General features: G+C 51.4%; 1 protein-coding gene across 1 annotated transcript in view; it reads right to left on the reverse strand.

The window, feature by feature from the left end:
- bcor (BCL6 corepressor) overlaps positions 1 to 15,490 on the reverse strand; it is a 90,032-nt gene that overhangs the window by 58,998 nt on the left and 15,544 nt on the right. Inside the window, exons 2-6 of the mRNA XM_036951880.1 lie at positions 14,953 to 15,035; positions 10,056 to 13,667; positions 7,189 to 7,245; positions 6,367 to 6,559; positions 529 to 942 (exon numbers count right to left, since the gene is read on the reverse strand). Coding sequence (XP_036807775.1) covers positions 529 to 942; positions 6,367 to 6,559; positions 7,189 to 7,245; positions 10,056 to 13,667; positions 14,953 to 14,955 — 4,279 coding nt within the window. The 5' untranslated portion in view covers positions 14,956 to 15,035. The remainder of the gene's footprint in view (positions 1 to 528; positions 943 to 6,366; positions 6,560 to 7,188; positions 7,246 to 10,055; positions 13,668 to 14,952; positions 15,036 to 15,490) is intronic.

A 15,490-nucleotide genomic window follows, 5' to 3' on the forward strand; every position in this document is an offset into this window, starting at 1 on the left:
GAATCTAATGAATTTAGTTGCATTGGAAGCTCAGCTAATAAAAGAAGTTCAACATTTGTATTTAAATGAAAAGCTGTGCTGTTGTGAAAGAGCTCACCTCCAACCCCGTGTTAACAACAAATGGGAGCAATTCCACAGAGTTTTAAATAAAGTAGCGATTCTCAGAATGTTATTTTGGGTTGAAACCAAACTGGTCTGTTTGTGAAGCACGACACCGCAGAGCCCCTTGACGAATCACAGCTGAGTGTGTGTGTGTTTGGTTTCGTGTAGGCAACTGAACACAAATCACACTACATGAAAAGACTGAGAAAGACACCACCACAAAAGAGAACGACAGAGGGAGAGAGGGAGAGAAGGAGTGAGAGAGCCCAGCCACATGAAAGCAGATGAATCCAGGCCGGGGAGAGAGTGATGACAGACAGGATGGGGGGATTCTCTTGTCACTGAGCGAGGGATGAGGAAGGAGGGAGAGAAAGATGAAGGGAAGAATAATGGAGAGGTAAATAGATCCATGCCGAGGGCCCTTACCGTTGGTTAGCCTGGCTCTTTTGGCTGAAACATCCATCGTCTCCTCCTTCTCCTCTTCTCTCTCATTTTCCTCCCGCTCTTTCCCCTGGCTGTCGGCCTGGAGTGGCTGGCACGGTTCCAGGGCATATGCGTGTTTCCTGCCAGGCACCGTTGTGGGCATGGAGGCTGGCATGGTGGGCATGATGCCAGGGTTGGCATCCTTCTGGGCCAGCCTTTCCACTGGGGCCGTGGGCAGGCTGGCAGACCGCTCCCGTGGGAGCACATACACTCTCTCCTCTTTTTCCAGCATCATCCCCCTCTTCCTCTCCTCCAGGTCGGGGCCAGACTGCTCCCTCTCTCTGGGTGGGAGGCCCTCAGTGTGTGGGCATCGCTGGAGAACAGGCACTCTGTTGTTGGGGCACGTCAGCTGCACACCTGCACGCACACACACACAGAAGGGGGATAATCAAATACACTGAGCAGCACTGGAGAAACCACAGCACTCTCATCAAACTAAATCAGTTTAAAATGATGACCGCTGGTCCAGGGTCAAGACGAGGTAGAAAATACTCCCCACACAAACAGCAGCCACTAACCAGCCCAGCAACCACCCCTATGTTTGGCCGAGGCCCACCATGCTCTTCCCACACACAGAGGCAGCAAGAGAGGAAGCGAGAGAGAGAAGCAGAGAGAGAGAGAGGCAGAGAGAGAGAGAAGCAGAGAGAGAGAGAGAGGCAGATTGAGAGAGAGAGGCAGAGAGAGAGAGAGAGGCAGAGACAGAAAGAGGCAGAGAGAGAGAGAGAGAGAGGCAGCGAGAAAGAGAGGCAGAGAGAGAGAGGCAGAGAGAGAGAGAGAGGCAGATTGAGAGAGCGAGAGGCAGAGAGAGAGAGAGAGGCAGAGACAGAGAGAGGCAGAGATAGAGAGAGAGAGAGGCAGAGAGAGAGAGAGAGAGAGAGAGAGGCAGAGAGAGAGAGAGACTGGGTCTTTCCAACTCCCTGGGCTCAAATTAGCTTCAAACATCAGCTCGGGCTGGCTTCCAGCTCTGCCCCCTATTCCCACCCACTGCTGCTTCCAGCTCTGCCCCCTATTCCCACCCACTGCTGCTTCCAGCTCTTCCCCCTATTCCCACCCACTGCTGCTTCCAGCTCTGCCCCCTATTCCCACCCACTGCTGCTTCCAGCTCTGCCCCCTATTCCCACCCACTGCTGCTTCCAGCTCTGCCCCCTATTCCCACCCACTGCTGCTTCCAGCTCTCTCCCCTTCTCTCTGCCCTCTCTCTTTCCTTCTGTCCTCTCTCACTTTTCCAGACCTCCCTCCCTCCTCTGCATGTCCGGGGCTGTAAAAGGCTCCTTGAGAATGTCTCCAGGCTCTAAAGCAGCCGCTTGGATCAAAGGCAGCTGGTGGGGGTGGGTGCTCTCCATCGCCCGCTCTTTCTTTTTCCCCTTCTATCTTTCCACTCGCTTTCTCTCTCTCTCTTTCTCTGGCTGTAGCCCAGACCCTGGCTACATGCTGTGCTGCCTCACAGGGCTGCCCGTGTACTGGCCCTGCTCTGGGACACACACCCATCCCCCCAGGTTCTGTCCTGCCAGCGCCCCAAATATCTCTCCATCTGGCAAACAGCATCATATGACTCACGCCACTCCGCTCGGCATGGCGCGCACCCCATAACGACAGCGTCTGCGCCATGGCAACATGCCACCAAAGGGGGGGGGGGGGGGGGGCACCAAGGCAACGCGTGCCACTGCGTGCGATGTCCACTGGTTTCCAAAACATCCAGAGAGGAAGTTCACCCATGACGTGCACTATGCAATAACAGCTACAGTGGGGCAAAAAACTATTTAGTCAGCCACCAATTGTGCAAGTTCTCCCACTTAAACAGATGAGAGAGGCCTGTAATTTTCATCATAGGTACACTTCAACTATGACAGACAAAAGTATTTTAAAAAATCCAGAAAATCACATTGTAGGATTTTTTTAAAATTTATTTGCAAATTATGGTGGAAAATAAGTATTTGGTCACCTACAAACAAGCAAGATTTATGGCTCTCACAGACCTGTAACTTCTTCTTTAAGAGGCTCCTCTGTCCTTCACTCGTTACCTGTATTAATGGCACCTGTTTGAACTTGTTATCAGTATAAAAGACACCTGTCCACAACCTCAAACAGTCACACTCCAAATGGCCAAGACCAAAGAGCTGTCAAAGGACACCAGAAACAAAATTGTAGACCTGTACCAGGCTGGGAAGACTGAATCTGCAATAGGTAAGCAGCTTGGTTTGAATAAATCAACTGTGGGAGCAATTATTTGAAAATGGAAGACATACAAGACCACTGATAATCTCCCTCGATCTGGGGCTCCACACAAGATCTCACCCTGTGGGGTCAAAATTATCACAAGAATGGTGAGCAAAAATCCCAGAACCACACGGGGGGACCTAGTGAATGACCTGCAGAGAGCTGGGACCAAAGTAACAAAGCCTACCATCAGTAACACACTACGCCGCCAGGGACTCCGCCAGTGCCAGACGTGTCCCCCTGCTTAAGCCAGTACATGTCCAGGCCCGTCTGAAGTTTGCTAGAGAGCATTTGGATGATCCAGAAGAAGATTGGGAGAATGTCATATGGTCAGATGAAACCAAAATATTACTTTTTGGTAAAAACTCAACTTGTCGTGTTGGGGTTGACAAAGAATGCTGAGTTGCATCCAAAGAACACCATACCTACTGTGAAGCATGGGGGTGGAAACATCATGCTTTGGGGCTGTGTTTCTGCAAAGGGACCAGGACGACTGATCCATGTAAAGGAAAGAATGAATGGGGCCATGTATCGTGAGATTTTGAGTGAAAACCTCCTTCCATCAGCAAGGGCATTGAAGATGAAACGTGGCTGGGTCTTTCAGCATGACAATGATCCCAAACACACTGCCCGGGCAACGAAGGAGTGGCTTCGTAAGAAGCATTTCAAGGTCCTGGAGTGACCTAGCCAGTCTCCAGATCTCAACCCCATAGAAAATCTTTGGAGGGAGTTGTAAGGCCGTGTTGCCCAGCAACAGCCCCAAAACATCACTGCTCTAGAGGAGATCTGCATGGAGGAATGGGCCAAAATACCAGCAACAGTGTGTGAAAACCTTGTGAAGACTTACAGAAAACGTTTGACCTCTGTCATTGCCAACAAAGGGTATATAACAAAGTATTGAGATAAACTTTTGTTATTGACCAAATACTTATTTTCCACCATAATTTGCAAATAAATTCATTACAAATCCTACAATGTGATTTTCTGGATTTCTTTTCTCATTTTGTCTGTCATAGTTGAAGTGTATCTATGATGAAAATTATAGGCCTCTCTCATATTTTTAAGTGGGAGAACTTGCACAACTTGTGGCTGACTAAATACTTTTTTGCCCCACTGTATATGCCGTGCACTATGCCATAACAGCTACATGCCGTGCACTATGCCATAACAGCTATATGACGTGCACTATGCCATTACAGCTATATGACCTGCACTATGTCATAACAGCTATATGATCTGCACTATGCCATAACAGCTATATGACCTGCACTATGCCATAACAGCTATATGACCTGCACTATGCCATAACAGCTATATGACGTGCACTATGCCATAACAGCTATATGACCTGCACTTTGTCATAACAGCTATATGCCCTGCACTATGTCATTACAGCTATATGACCTGCACTATGCCATAACAGCTATATGCCATGCACTATGTCATAACAGCTATATGACCTGCACTATGCCATAACAGCTATATGACCTGCACTATGTCATAACAGCTATATGACCTGCACTATGCCATAACAGCTATATGACCTGCACTATGCCATAACAGCTATATGACCTGCAATATGCCATAACAGCTATATGACGTGCACTATGCCATAACAGCTATATGACCTGCACTTTGTCATAACAGCTATATGCCCTGCACTATGTCATAACAGCTATATGACCTGCACTATGCCATAACAGCTATATGCCCTGCACTATGCCATAACAGCTATATGTCCTGCACTATGACATAACAGCTATATGACCTGCACTATGTCATAACAGCTATATGACCTGCACTATGTCATAACAGCTATATGACCTGCACTATGTCATAACAGCTATATGCCCTGCACTATGCTTTAACAGCTATATGACCTGCACTATGCCATAACAGCTATATGACCTGCACTATGCCATAACAGCTATATGACCTGCACTATGCCATAACAGCTATATGACGTGCACTATGCCATAACAGCTATATGACCTGCACTATGCCATAACAGCTATATGACCTGCACTATGCCATAACAGCTATATGACCTGCACTATGCCATAACAGCTATATGACCTGCACTATGCCATAACAGCTATATGACCTGCACTATGCCATAACAGCTATATGACCTGCACTATGCCATAACAGCTATATGACCTGCACTATGCCATAACAGCTATATGACCTGCACTATGCCATAACAGTTATATGACCTGCACTATGTCATAACAGCTATATGACCTGCACTATGCCATAACAGCTATATGACCTGCACTATGCCATAACAGCTATATGACCTGCACTATGCCATAACAGCTATATGACCTGCACTATGCCATAACAGCTATATGACCTGCACTATGCCATAACAGCTATATGACCTGCACTATGCCATAACAGCTATATGACGTGCAATATTCCGTAAGAGCTATATGACCTGCACTATGCCATAACAGCTATATGACCTGCACTATGCCATAACAGCTATATGACCTGCACTATGCCATAACAGCTATATGACCTGCACTATGCCATAACAGCTATATGACCTGCACTATGCCATAACAGCTATATGACCTGCACTATGCCATAACAGCTATATGACCTGCACTATGTCATAACAGCTATATGACCTGCACTATGCCATAACAGCTATATGACGTGCAATATTCCGTAAGAGCTATATGACCTGCACTATGCCATAACAGCTATATGACCTGCACTATGCCATAACAGCTATATGACCTGCACTATGCCATAACAGCTATATGACCTGCACTATGCCATAACAGCTATATGACCTGCACTATGTCATAACAGCTATATGACCTGCACTATGTCATAACAGCTATATGACCTGCACTATGCCATAACAGCTATATGACCTGCACTATGTCATAACAGCTATATGACCTGCACTATGCCATAACAGCTATATGACGTGCAATATTCCGTAAGAGCTATATGACCTGCACTATGCCATAACAGCTATATGACCTGCACTATGCCATAACAGCTATATGACCTGCACTATGCCATAACAGCTATATGACCTGCACTATGCCATAACAGCTATATGACCTGCACTATGCCATAACAGCTATATGACCTGCACTATGCCATAACAGCTATATGACCTGCACTATGCCATAACAGCTATATGACGTGCAATATTCCGTAAGAGCTATAACATACAGCGTGTTGAAATATCTTCCCTTAATATAGACTCCAAATTCCTCTCCCACGCATTCTAATGGCGTGGCTTCATATGCAAAGCAGCTCCTGTTATGGAGGAAGGACAGGGAAGGGTTAAATATGAAGGCTTTTTTGTTACAATAGAGAGAGAAAAACCCCTCCGTCAGCCCTAATGAGGAACGGAGAGAGAGGGGGAGGCTTGGCAGGTCGGGCGGATGTGTTTACCTCCCCGTATCCGCTGGTTACGAGCTGCTGCACCGTGTTACAGCTCTGGGGCTGTCCCTAGGCAGGGAGGAAGTACGCAGCAGCTCTTTGAGGTAGGTAGGAGTGTGTGTGTGTGTGTGGAGCGCTCCGGGTTCCTCTTACCGTCCTTCTCAGCCTCGTCTGTGAGGGCTGAGGCCCCTGGCCCCGTTCTGGCTGGGCCTTGGCATCGCGCCCTGTCCTCTCCTCCATCTCCATCCCCCTCTCTCCGCTCGCGCTGGCTGTCTGCCAAGTCCACCGCCGCCCCTCCTCCCTCCTTCTCCTTCAGTTCCAGCTCAGAGAAGCGCAGCATAGCACGCTACAGACACACACACACACACACACAGTCATGAGACCGACCCTGCGCTGCTCTCTTTTTCTTTTTCTCTCTCTCTCTCTCTCTCCGCACGAGGCCTCTTTCCCTGCTCCTCTACTAAGGGTCTGCGTCCCCAAAGGCCAAAGTGACTTCCTTCTTCCTTCCCTTATTTCCTCCATTTAGTTATGGTCTCCTTTCCGTCATCTGCACTGACATGGATGCAAGAGCTGACAAGGTGAACGCCAGCCTCTGGAGAGCTGTTTGGTATGTAGCCTCTTAACCTTCACCTGTCAACTTGTTGTGCGATCAGATCAGTGCAGATTGAGGAAGGAGAGGGGACAAGGAAAGGAAGCCATTTTAGACTCTGTTGACTCTCTCTGTAGCCGTTCATGCTTTACAGTGAGGTCACCTCAACAACAGCTAACAACATTGACATTGATAAAACAGTTATGGTCTGGTAACAGAACTCCATGCCCCTTGTCCACTTTTACTCCTGACTGGCTGTCTAACAGAAACACACAAAAACAACGACAGAAAAGCCTGATTCTTCTACGACACTCCTGAAACCGCAAAAACCAAAATGAAAATAATAATTTGTCAAATTTTGGAATAAGAAGTGTAAATGAACTGACCTCACAGTAAGCAGCAGGTTGACTTAATTTACTGTCCTCTTGTGTTAAGCCTTCCATCTAAGTAATTGAATTAAACGGGTGCTCAATATTTTTGGCCAGTCATTTCAGTCATACAACTGTCATTTCAGTGATATAGAAAACTGACATTCATTAATATTAAAACCCATCCTATTAACATCACACAGTTATGCATATGAATTGATTTAATAAACAAGTCAGAGTAGCAAGGTAAACAGAGGTGTGAATTAAGCAATAAGGCCCACGCTGGTGTGGTATATGGTCAATATACCATGGCTAAGGGCTGTTCTTATGCACGATGCAACGCGGGGTGCCTGGATACAGCCCTTAACCGTGGTATATTGGCCATAAACCACAAACCCTCGAGGTGCCTAATTGCTATTATAAACTGGTTACCAATGTAATTAGTGCAGTAAAAATACATTTTGCCATACCCGTGTTATACGGCTGTCAGCCAATCAGCATTCAGGGCTCAAACCACCCAATTTATTATAGCCTATAGATCAAATTCAATACAACAGGGTTTCTGACAGCCAAATGCCAATCTAGAAAGACATGAACACTGGAGCACACAATCTTGGGCGTCATAGAAACCTCCCTGTTGGGCTCCCATATAAAAAACATTAATTCAGTGGTAAATCAATGACCAGGCAGCAGAGGCAGAGGCTGGGAAATAAGGCTGGGGTTGGGGAATAGGGCTGAGGCTGGGAAATAGGGCCGAGGCTGGGAAATAGGGCTGAGGCTGGGGAATAGGGCTGAGGCTGGGAAATAGGGCTGAGGCTGGGGAATAGGGCTGAGGCTGGGGAATAGGGCTGAGGCTGGGGAATAGGGCTGAGGCTGGGGAATAGGGCTGAGGCTGGGGAATAGGGCTGAGGCTGGGGAATAGGGCTGAGGCTGGGGAATAGGGCTGAGCCTGGGAAATAGGGCTGAGGCTGGGGAATAGGGCTGAGGCTGGGGAATAGGGCTGAGGCTGGGGAATAGGGCTGAGGCTGGGGAATAGGGCTGAGGCTGGGAAATAGGGCCGAGGCTGGGAAATAGGGCCGAGGCTGGGGAATAGGGCCGAGGCTGGGGAATAGGGCCGAGGCTGGGAAATAGGGCCGAGGCTGGGGAATAGGGCTGAGGCTGGGGAATAGGGCTGAGGCTGGGAAATAGGGCTGAGGCTGGGGAATAGGGCTGAGGCTGGGGAATAGGGCTGAGGCTGGGAAATAGGGCCGAGGCTGGGAAATAGGGCCGAGGCTGGGAAATAGGGCCGAGGCTGGGAAATAGGGCCGAGGCTGGGGAATAGGGCTGAGGCTGGGGAATAGGGCCGAGGCTGGGAAATAGGGCTGAGGCTGGGAAATAGGGCTGAGGCTGGGGAATAGGGCTGAGGCTGGGGAATAGGGCTGAGGCTGGGAAATAGGGCCGAGGCTGGGAAATAGGGCTGAGGCTGGGGAATAGGGCTGAGGCTGGGAAATAGGGCTGGGAATAAGGCTGCGTTTGGGGAATGAGGCTGGGGAATAAAACTGGGGTTTGGAGAATGAGACTGGGAAATAGGGCTGGGAATAAGGCTGCGTTTGGGGAATGAGGCTGGGGAATAAGGCTGGGGTTGGGGAATGAGGCTGGGGAATAAGGCTGGGATTGGGGAATGAGGCTGGGGAATAAGGCTGGGGTTGGGGAATGAGGCTGGGGAATAAGGCTGGGGTTGGGGAATGAGGCTGGGGAATAAGGCTGGGGCTGGGGAATGAGGCTGGGGAATAAGGCTGGGGCTGGGGAATGAGGCTGGGGAATAAGGCTGTGGTTGGGGAATGAGGCTGGGGAATAAGCCAGGGGTTGGGGAATGAGGCTGGGGAATAAGCCTGGGGAATAGGGCTGGGGTTGGGGCGAGAGCCGCTCTAGTTGCAGGGCTGTGTTGAGTCTGTTTAGCGGAGGTTGGGCTGCTAGCGGGTGCTAATCTCCACCGTCGGAGAAGGACTGGGAATTGGCCAGGATTCCACTAGAGCAGAGCTGAGAGAGCCAGGCTGTCTCTGCACCCCAGCGCTCAGCCAACAGAGCTAGGGGGAGGATGGGGGAGAGGGGGAGGGGAGGTTATCAGAGTATAATTTGAGGACAGAGGAGCCTTTTGGGGACTGGGAGAAGGGAGGGGGCTGGCTGCTCTACCTCTATCCCTCCCCTCCTTCACCTACATCTATCCCCCCATCCCCAGGCCTCACCTGCAGGTTAACAATAGCCCGGGGCTGTAAGAGCCCGACAGGCCGTCATGGCACACACACACACAGAGGCACACACACACGCAGCCAGCAGCTTAGCTTCTGCCTGGCTGAGCAGCGCGGGAACACACACACACACACAGCGTTTTGTGTTCACTCGCTCTCTCTGCGAACTAAAACACCACCGCAGTGGAGGGCAGCTCCACGGGCTCATAGCGTGGGCGGGGGTGAGGGAGGCGGGAGGATGTCAGGAAGGGAGGGAGGGAGACAGAGGGGAGGCAAGGCAACGGCCAACAGTAATTATACTGGAGCTTGTGGAGACGGGGCTTGCAGGGCACGGAGGCTGATACAGAGCTGAGAGCTTCGTACTTCCAACTCCACTGCTCTCTATGGACCACCATCTCCTTTAGATCTGCCCAGTGAAACCTGACTGGCTGAAATCTTAGAAAGACCCATCCTATCAGTCTTCCTTCCTTGTGGTTCCAACTGCTAAAACACCAGATGAAAGTTATCATCAAATCCCAAATCTAGATTTTCAATCAGGTGTGTTTTTCCTGGGTTGGAACAAAAGCCAACACATACTGCTTCGCTGTAGGAACCAGGAAAGGAGATGATTTTAATGACATTAAAAGGGTTAAGTATGTATGTGTTCTGGGAGATTACCTGCAGTGCCCGCTGCTCTCTGCTCAGCTTGCTGGAGTCGGCGTACAGCTCGGTAGTGACACACTTGATGCGGTCACCAACGTAGCCAGAGGAGTTAGCGATGCGCTTGGCCAGGCTGGACCTCCTGGCCCTGGGGCAGCCTTGGTCGTCGTACTCCTCACCCTCGTGGGACTCTGTGTCCGTGTGCATGTCCTTGTCCAGGTCCGAGTAGTGGTCCATGGTCCTTTCATTCCTAAACCCAGATTCGTTCAAGGTGCGTTCCCTAGGAGAGTGGTCTGCGGAGGTGCGGTCCTCGCAAGAGCGGACCCTACATGTAAGATCCACACGTGTACGGTCCCAAGAGCTGCGGTCCTTAAAAGTACAGTCCTCATGCGTATGGTCCCAGAAACTGCGGTCCCCAGAACTACGGTCCACAGAGGTGGGGTCCTCAAAAGTACAGTCCCTGCTCTTAAGGCCCTCTAAAGATTGGTCTCTACGGTCCCAAGAGGTGCGGTCTCCAGAAGTCCTTGCGCAGCGAAGGGTCTGCTCCTCTGGCAGGTCAGAGATGGGGCTGCTTTCTGCAGGGCTGGGGCTGTCCTCCTCATGTCTGGGGAAAGGGCAGGGGGAGAGGGAGGGGGGAGAGGGACGGAGGGAGGAAGGGTGGAAGCCCAGCCACAGCTGGCTGCGTTGCTGCTGCTCTGCCTGCCTGTGGGCCTGGCCTGGCCTGAGTTCAACAGCCTGGCCGGTACGGAGCATGTGCTGGAGCTCTGCCTCTCTCCCCTCGTTTCTCCCGATACTCCCACTACCCACAGGTTTGGAAGGGTCTCCTCTCTTAGCGCATGGAGAGACAGCTTTGGTCAGGGGAGAGTCGCTGTCCCCATCGTCTTGGATTAAGTCGATACAGACTATCTCCTCTCTAGCTCCCATCAGGGGCTTATGGTTGAGGCTCTTTGAGCCCAGGCCTGTGGACCTGTCGGTCTCTCTGTCCCCCCTGCGGGTGTGTTTAGTGTCTGGGGCCTGGGTCTTGTAGGCCGGGGCAGAGCCCTCGTGGTGCTGCCAAATCTTCTCCTTGGGCCTGGATCTGAGCTCCTGCAGGCGCTCGCTGGTCTTGAGGTCCAGGCTTGTGTGGGGGGAGGACATGAGGGGGTGGACCATCTCCTGGGAGTCATGGAAGGTCAGGTAGTCCCCGTGGCTGGGGGGGATGCCGTACGGGAGGCCGTGCTTGGGGGGCAGGCGGGGTGGGTACAGGTTGCTGCTACCCAGAAGAACAGGGTGGGGGTACACTGGGCCTTTGCCTGGCATAGGCATGTGGGGCAGGGACATGCTCTCCTGGACCGAGTAGGGCAGGTATCTATTAGCGTAGGCTAGGCTAGGGGGCAGATAGCCGTCACTCTGGGGGAGGTAGAGGTGGCTGGGGGGGTGGCCGGACGGATGGCTGTTGTCTAAGTGGGGCGGCTGCTGGGGCTTGAAGGGCATCTCCTGAGCCTCTGGTTTCTTCAGGGGTTTCCCAGAAGAGGGATGGCTGCCCACTCTGTTGGAAGAAGGGGCTGTCTCAGAGTAGTTGGGGGAGGATCTTGGCCAATCACCGTTGACCTTGGGAGAGGGGGAGGCAGAGGATGGTCGGCTCCCAGAAGGGGCTACCACAGCTGGGGCATGGCTGGGGGCGACAGCCCCATCGACCTCACCTATCCTGGGACAGGAAGAGCTTCGCTGCTGCGTCGAAGACAAGTTCTCCAGGTTTTTATGTTTGATGACGGAGGGGTCTTTGTTGTGGTTGACGTCTGAGCTGGAGCTGTCGTGGACCGGGGTCGGGCTGGGAACCACCCAGGAGGAGCGTAAAGTGCTAATGATCTCAGGCCTCTCAGAGGTTTTGGAGGAAGCCCCTGACGGGGAGAGGGTCTCTTTGAGGAGCTCCCGGCTGGGGGGTAAGCCGTATCGAGCCGCGGGCGAGTAGCCCAGCTTAGCCAAGGCCTCTAGTTTTGGGGGGAATCCGTTGGGGGAGCCTTCCAACTCCAGGATTTTGGCTGACAGATCCAGAGGCTTGTCCGCAGGGTCTTTGGCAGGAGCCTGTAGTACTGCTGGTCTATCAGAGGAAAAAGTCTTTAAAGGGGACTGGCTCCGCTTCCTTTCCCCATTCCTCTCCACATTCCTGTGCTCTGAGCTGCTGCACTGCTCTTTGGCTTTGTGGGTGTTGCTGCCGGACCGCACCGGGGAGCGGTGCTCAGAGGCCATGCTGCTCATGTAGAAAGGATGGGACACCGACGGGGAGGAAGAGGTGGTGGTGGTGGAGGAGCAGGGGGGGCTTCGGAACAGTGACTTCTGGATGTCCAAAGTGCTGTTGTCTACGAGAGGAGAGGGGGGAGGGACTGAGGTCTGGGGAGGGTGGGGGGCTGTGCGGGGGGACTGCATTATAAGTGCTTGGGTGGAGTCCACTGGTAGGCTGCTGCTAATGCCAGTCCCAGCACTACTACTGCTACTACTGGTAATACTGCTACTGTTGTGAATGCTGCTGCTGCCAGAGCTCTTACTAGAGGAAGTCCGGCTGAGCTTACTACTGCTGCTGTTGTTGTTGTGCTGCCTGTCACTATGGGACTGGGGCTGCCTGTCTCTACTGTGTGACTGGTGATGGGGTTGGGACTGGGACTGCCTGTCACTATGTGACTGGTGATGGGGTTGGGACTGGGGCTGCCTGTCACTATGTGACTGGTGATGGGGTTGGGACTGGGGCTGCCTGTCACTATGTGACTGGTGATGGGGTTGGGACTGGGGCTGCCTGTCACTATGTGACTGGTGATGGGGTTGGGACTGGGGCTGCCTGTCACTATGTGACTGGTGATGGGGTTGGGACTGGGGCTGCCTGTCACTGTGTGACTGGTGATGGGGTTGGGACTGCTGGTGGGCCTGGTGCTGCTGGTGAAGCTGGGACCCGTAGGGGGAGGCCTCATGGTGAATCCGGGGCCCCAGGCCCTGCATCGGGGAGAGGGTGTTGGGGACCACCGTGGCCATGGGGATCCTCATAGGAGGGGCCAGGGGGGATGAGATGGGGGCCGGGGGGTACGGGGGCATGTAGAAGAGGCGCTCTGCCCCAGCAGCGCTACCCCCCGCCCCTCCACACAGGGACTGGTAGGCCAGGTGCTGGGGCAGGTAGGGTGAGGGCTGGGACAGGAACGAGGCCTTGTACATGTTGAGGGCTGCGTATTTTGAGGAGTCCAGGAAGGGGTACAGTCCGGGGTCCGCGTACGGGTTTACTGCCCAGGGCAGTCGCAGGAAGCCGTTGCTGCCGTTGAGGCCCAGCTCAGAGGGTTTATCTCCAGGCCCCACACGCCGCTCCATTCCCAGGCCCTCCCCTCCTCCACCAGGCCTCTGCAACCCAGGGGGAGAGCTCTTATACAGACCCACATAACCGTTACCAGGCTTCCTGCCATCCAAGGTCAACCCTTCGGGTTTGTAGACTAGATCGTAGCCCAGGGGCAAGGAGGAGACCCCCTCCCTGGCTTTTTCGGAGGCGGACAAGGTGCGGATGCCCGGGTAGACCATCCCTCCGTGGACGCGGAGGCTCTCCCTCATCAGGCTGCTACGGTCCATGCCCAGGGCAGCTAGCGGGTTCATTCTGCAAGCAGCACTCGCATCCACCTGCAACAAGACAACACACAGCGCCAAAGAGAGGGATGAGAGACTGAGCCTTATAGCACTAAAGGGATGATATTCTCATTTATACATGTTTATGGATTCTCAGCATACTGTGGAGTCCTACTAGACAAGCTCTTGTGATATTACATTAGAGAATATTAAAGTGAATTAACTCACTTTTGGAAATATAATAAGTTGAATTTCCCCTCAATAAAAACAGATCCGCTATCAACTTTTAAAGCTGTAGTAAGACCCTCTTAAACAGTTAACACAAATCAAGAGACCACTAGCTGGAGACGTGGGTATATTTGGTAGAATTTCCATTAGGAGCACATTAGTAATAAATCTCCATTAATCAAGCACGGGGGGATTCATTTAACAGAGAGCTCCATTTTAAAATGCCCTGTCTCCATACTGTAACCACAACACTTAAGAACACGTCTCCGGACCCACTCTACAACAAGGGAAAGTCAAGGTCATTGGAGAGACGCCACACAAGCAGCAGAATATGGAGCCTTGCTTTGCAAATGGCACCTTATTCCCTATTTAGAGCACTACTCTGTTCAAAAGTAGTGCACTATATAGGGAATAGGATGCCATTTGGATTGAATCCTTGCTCTATCTGGCCCTTGTAAGAGGGAAGCGCTAGCTGCAGCTGATTCCTAACAGGCGAAGAGAAGCCTTTGAGGCAGCCAGGCAAACGACATGTATCAGTCTGATCCATCATCACTAGCAGGGGGATTCATGTCTACCTGGATTGCTGATGTACCGCTACAGTAGACCAGCCCTCTGTTCTACTCCCACAGACCAAACCATACCTGGGTTCAAACAGTATTGGTTTTTATTCAAATACTTCAGCTGCACTTGATTGAGCCTGCCTGGCGCAATGGCACCAATGAAATCGTTCCAAAAGTGCACATTTTCACCCAACTCGTACTGCAAGGCAGGCTCAATCAAACACTCAAAGTATTTGAGAGATAGCAAAATGCTATTTGGACCCGGGTCTGCCTGCAATAGAGCGAGTCCATGACAGAGTAGAGTACTGATGCCAGGAAGTGGATTAATTGAGTTTCCTGCCTGCCCACGGTACGATACGGGGGCGGCTGTTTGATTCATCTCCTATTGGATCAACTGCAGGACCCATTTAGAAATGATAGCAGGCAGCCCAGTGGAGGAGTAGCTACACCACAGTAATCCTACATCCAAAAGAAAACCAAAGCCCTTGTGGAGGGCTATTCCAGGTCTGCCATTCACTACATTACAGAGAGGGCTTCATATCGTAGCTTACCATGCTTTGTGTGATGTGGTGGTTCCTGGATGGTTAGATCCACATGGGTAGTCTGCCTCCCACCATCCCTCACTGGAACAATCCTGTCAAGACAAAGCCAGAAAAAATGTGTGTTACCATCAATCAATCAATCAAAATTATAAAGCCCTTTTTACATCCGCAGACGTCACAAAATGCTTATACAGAAACCCAGCCTAAAACCCCAAAGAGCAAGCAATGCAGAAAAGCAGTGGCTAGGAAAAAGTGCTTAGAAAGGCAGGAACCTAGAGAGCGCGCGACAAAGAGCGCAAGACTGAGTCAAAACAGCAGGTGACAAGGTAGCACGTCGGGTGAAATGGTCAGGGTTCCTCTTAGAAAGAAAATATACAACTATCGGAACTAAGACAACAAATAATTGATGTTGGCACAAGATGGAGGGAGTTGGAGCATAACTAACTAAATCATGTTGGTATGTGTATTGTTAAGACAATAAAATCTTTGAACAAAAAAAGAAACCCAGCCTGAAACCGGGAGAGAGGAGGAAACCGAGAGAGAGGAG

The sequence above is a fragment of the Oncorhynchus mykiss genome, chromosome 18, assembly GCF_013265735.2.
Source record: "Oncorhynchus mykiss isolate Arlee chromosome 18, USDA_OmykA_1.1, whole genome shotgun sequence".
NCBI lineage: Eukaryota > Metazoa > Chordata > Actinopteri > Salmoniformes > Salmonidae > Oncorhynchus > Oncorhynchus mykiss.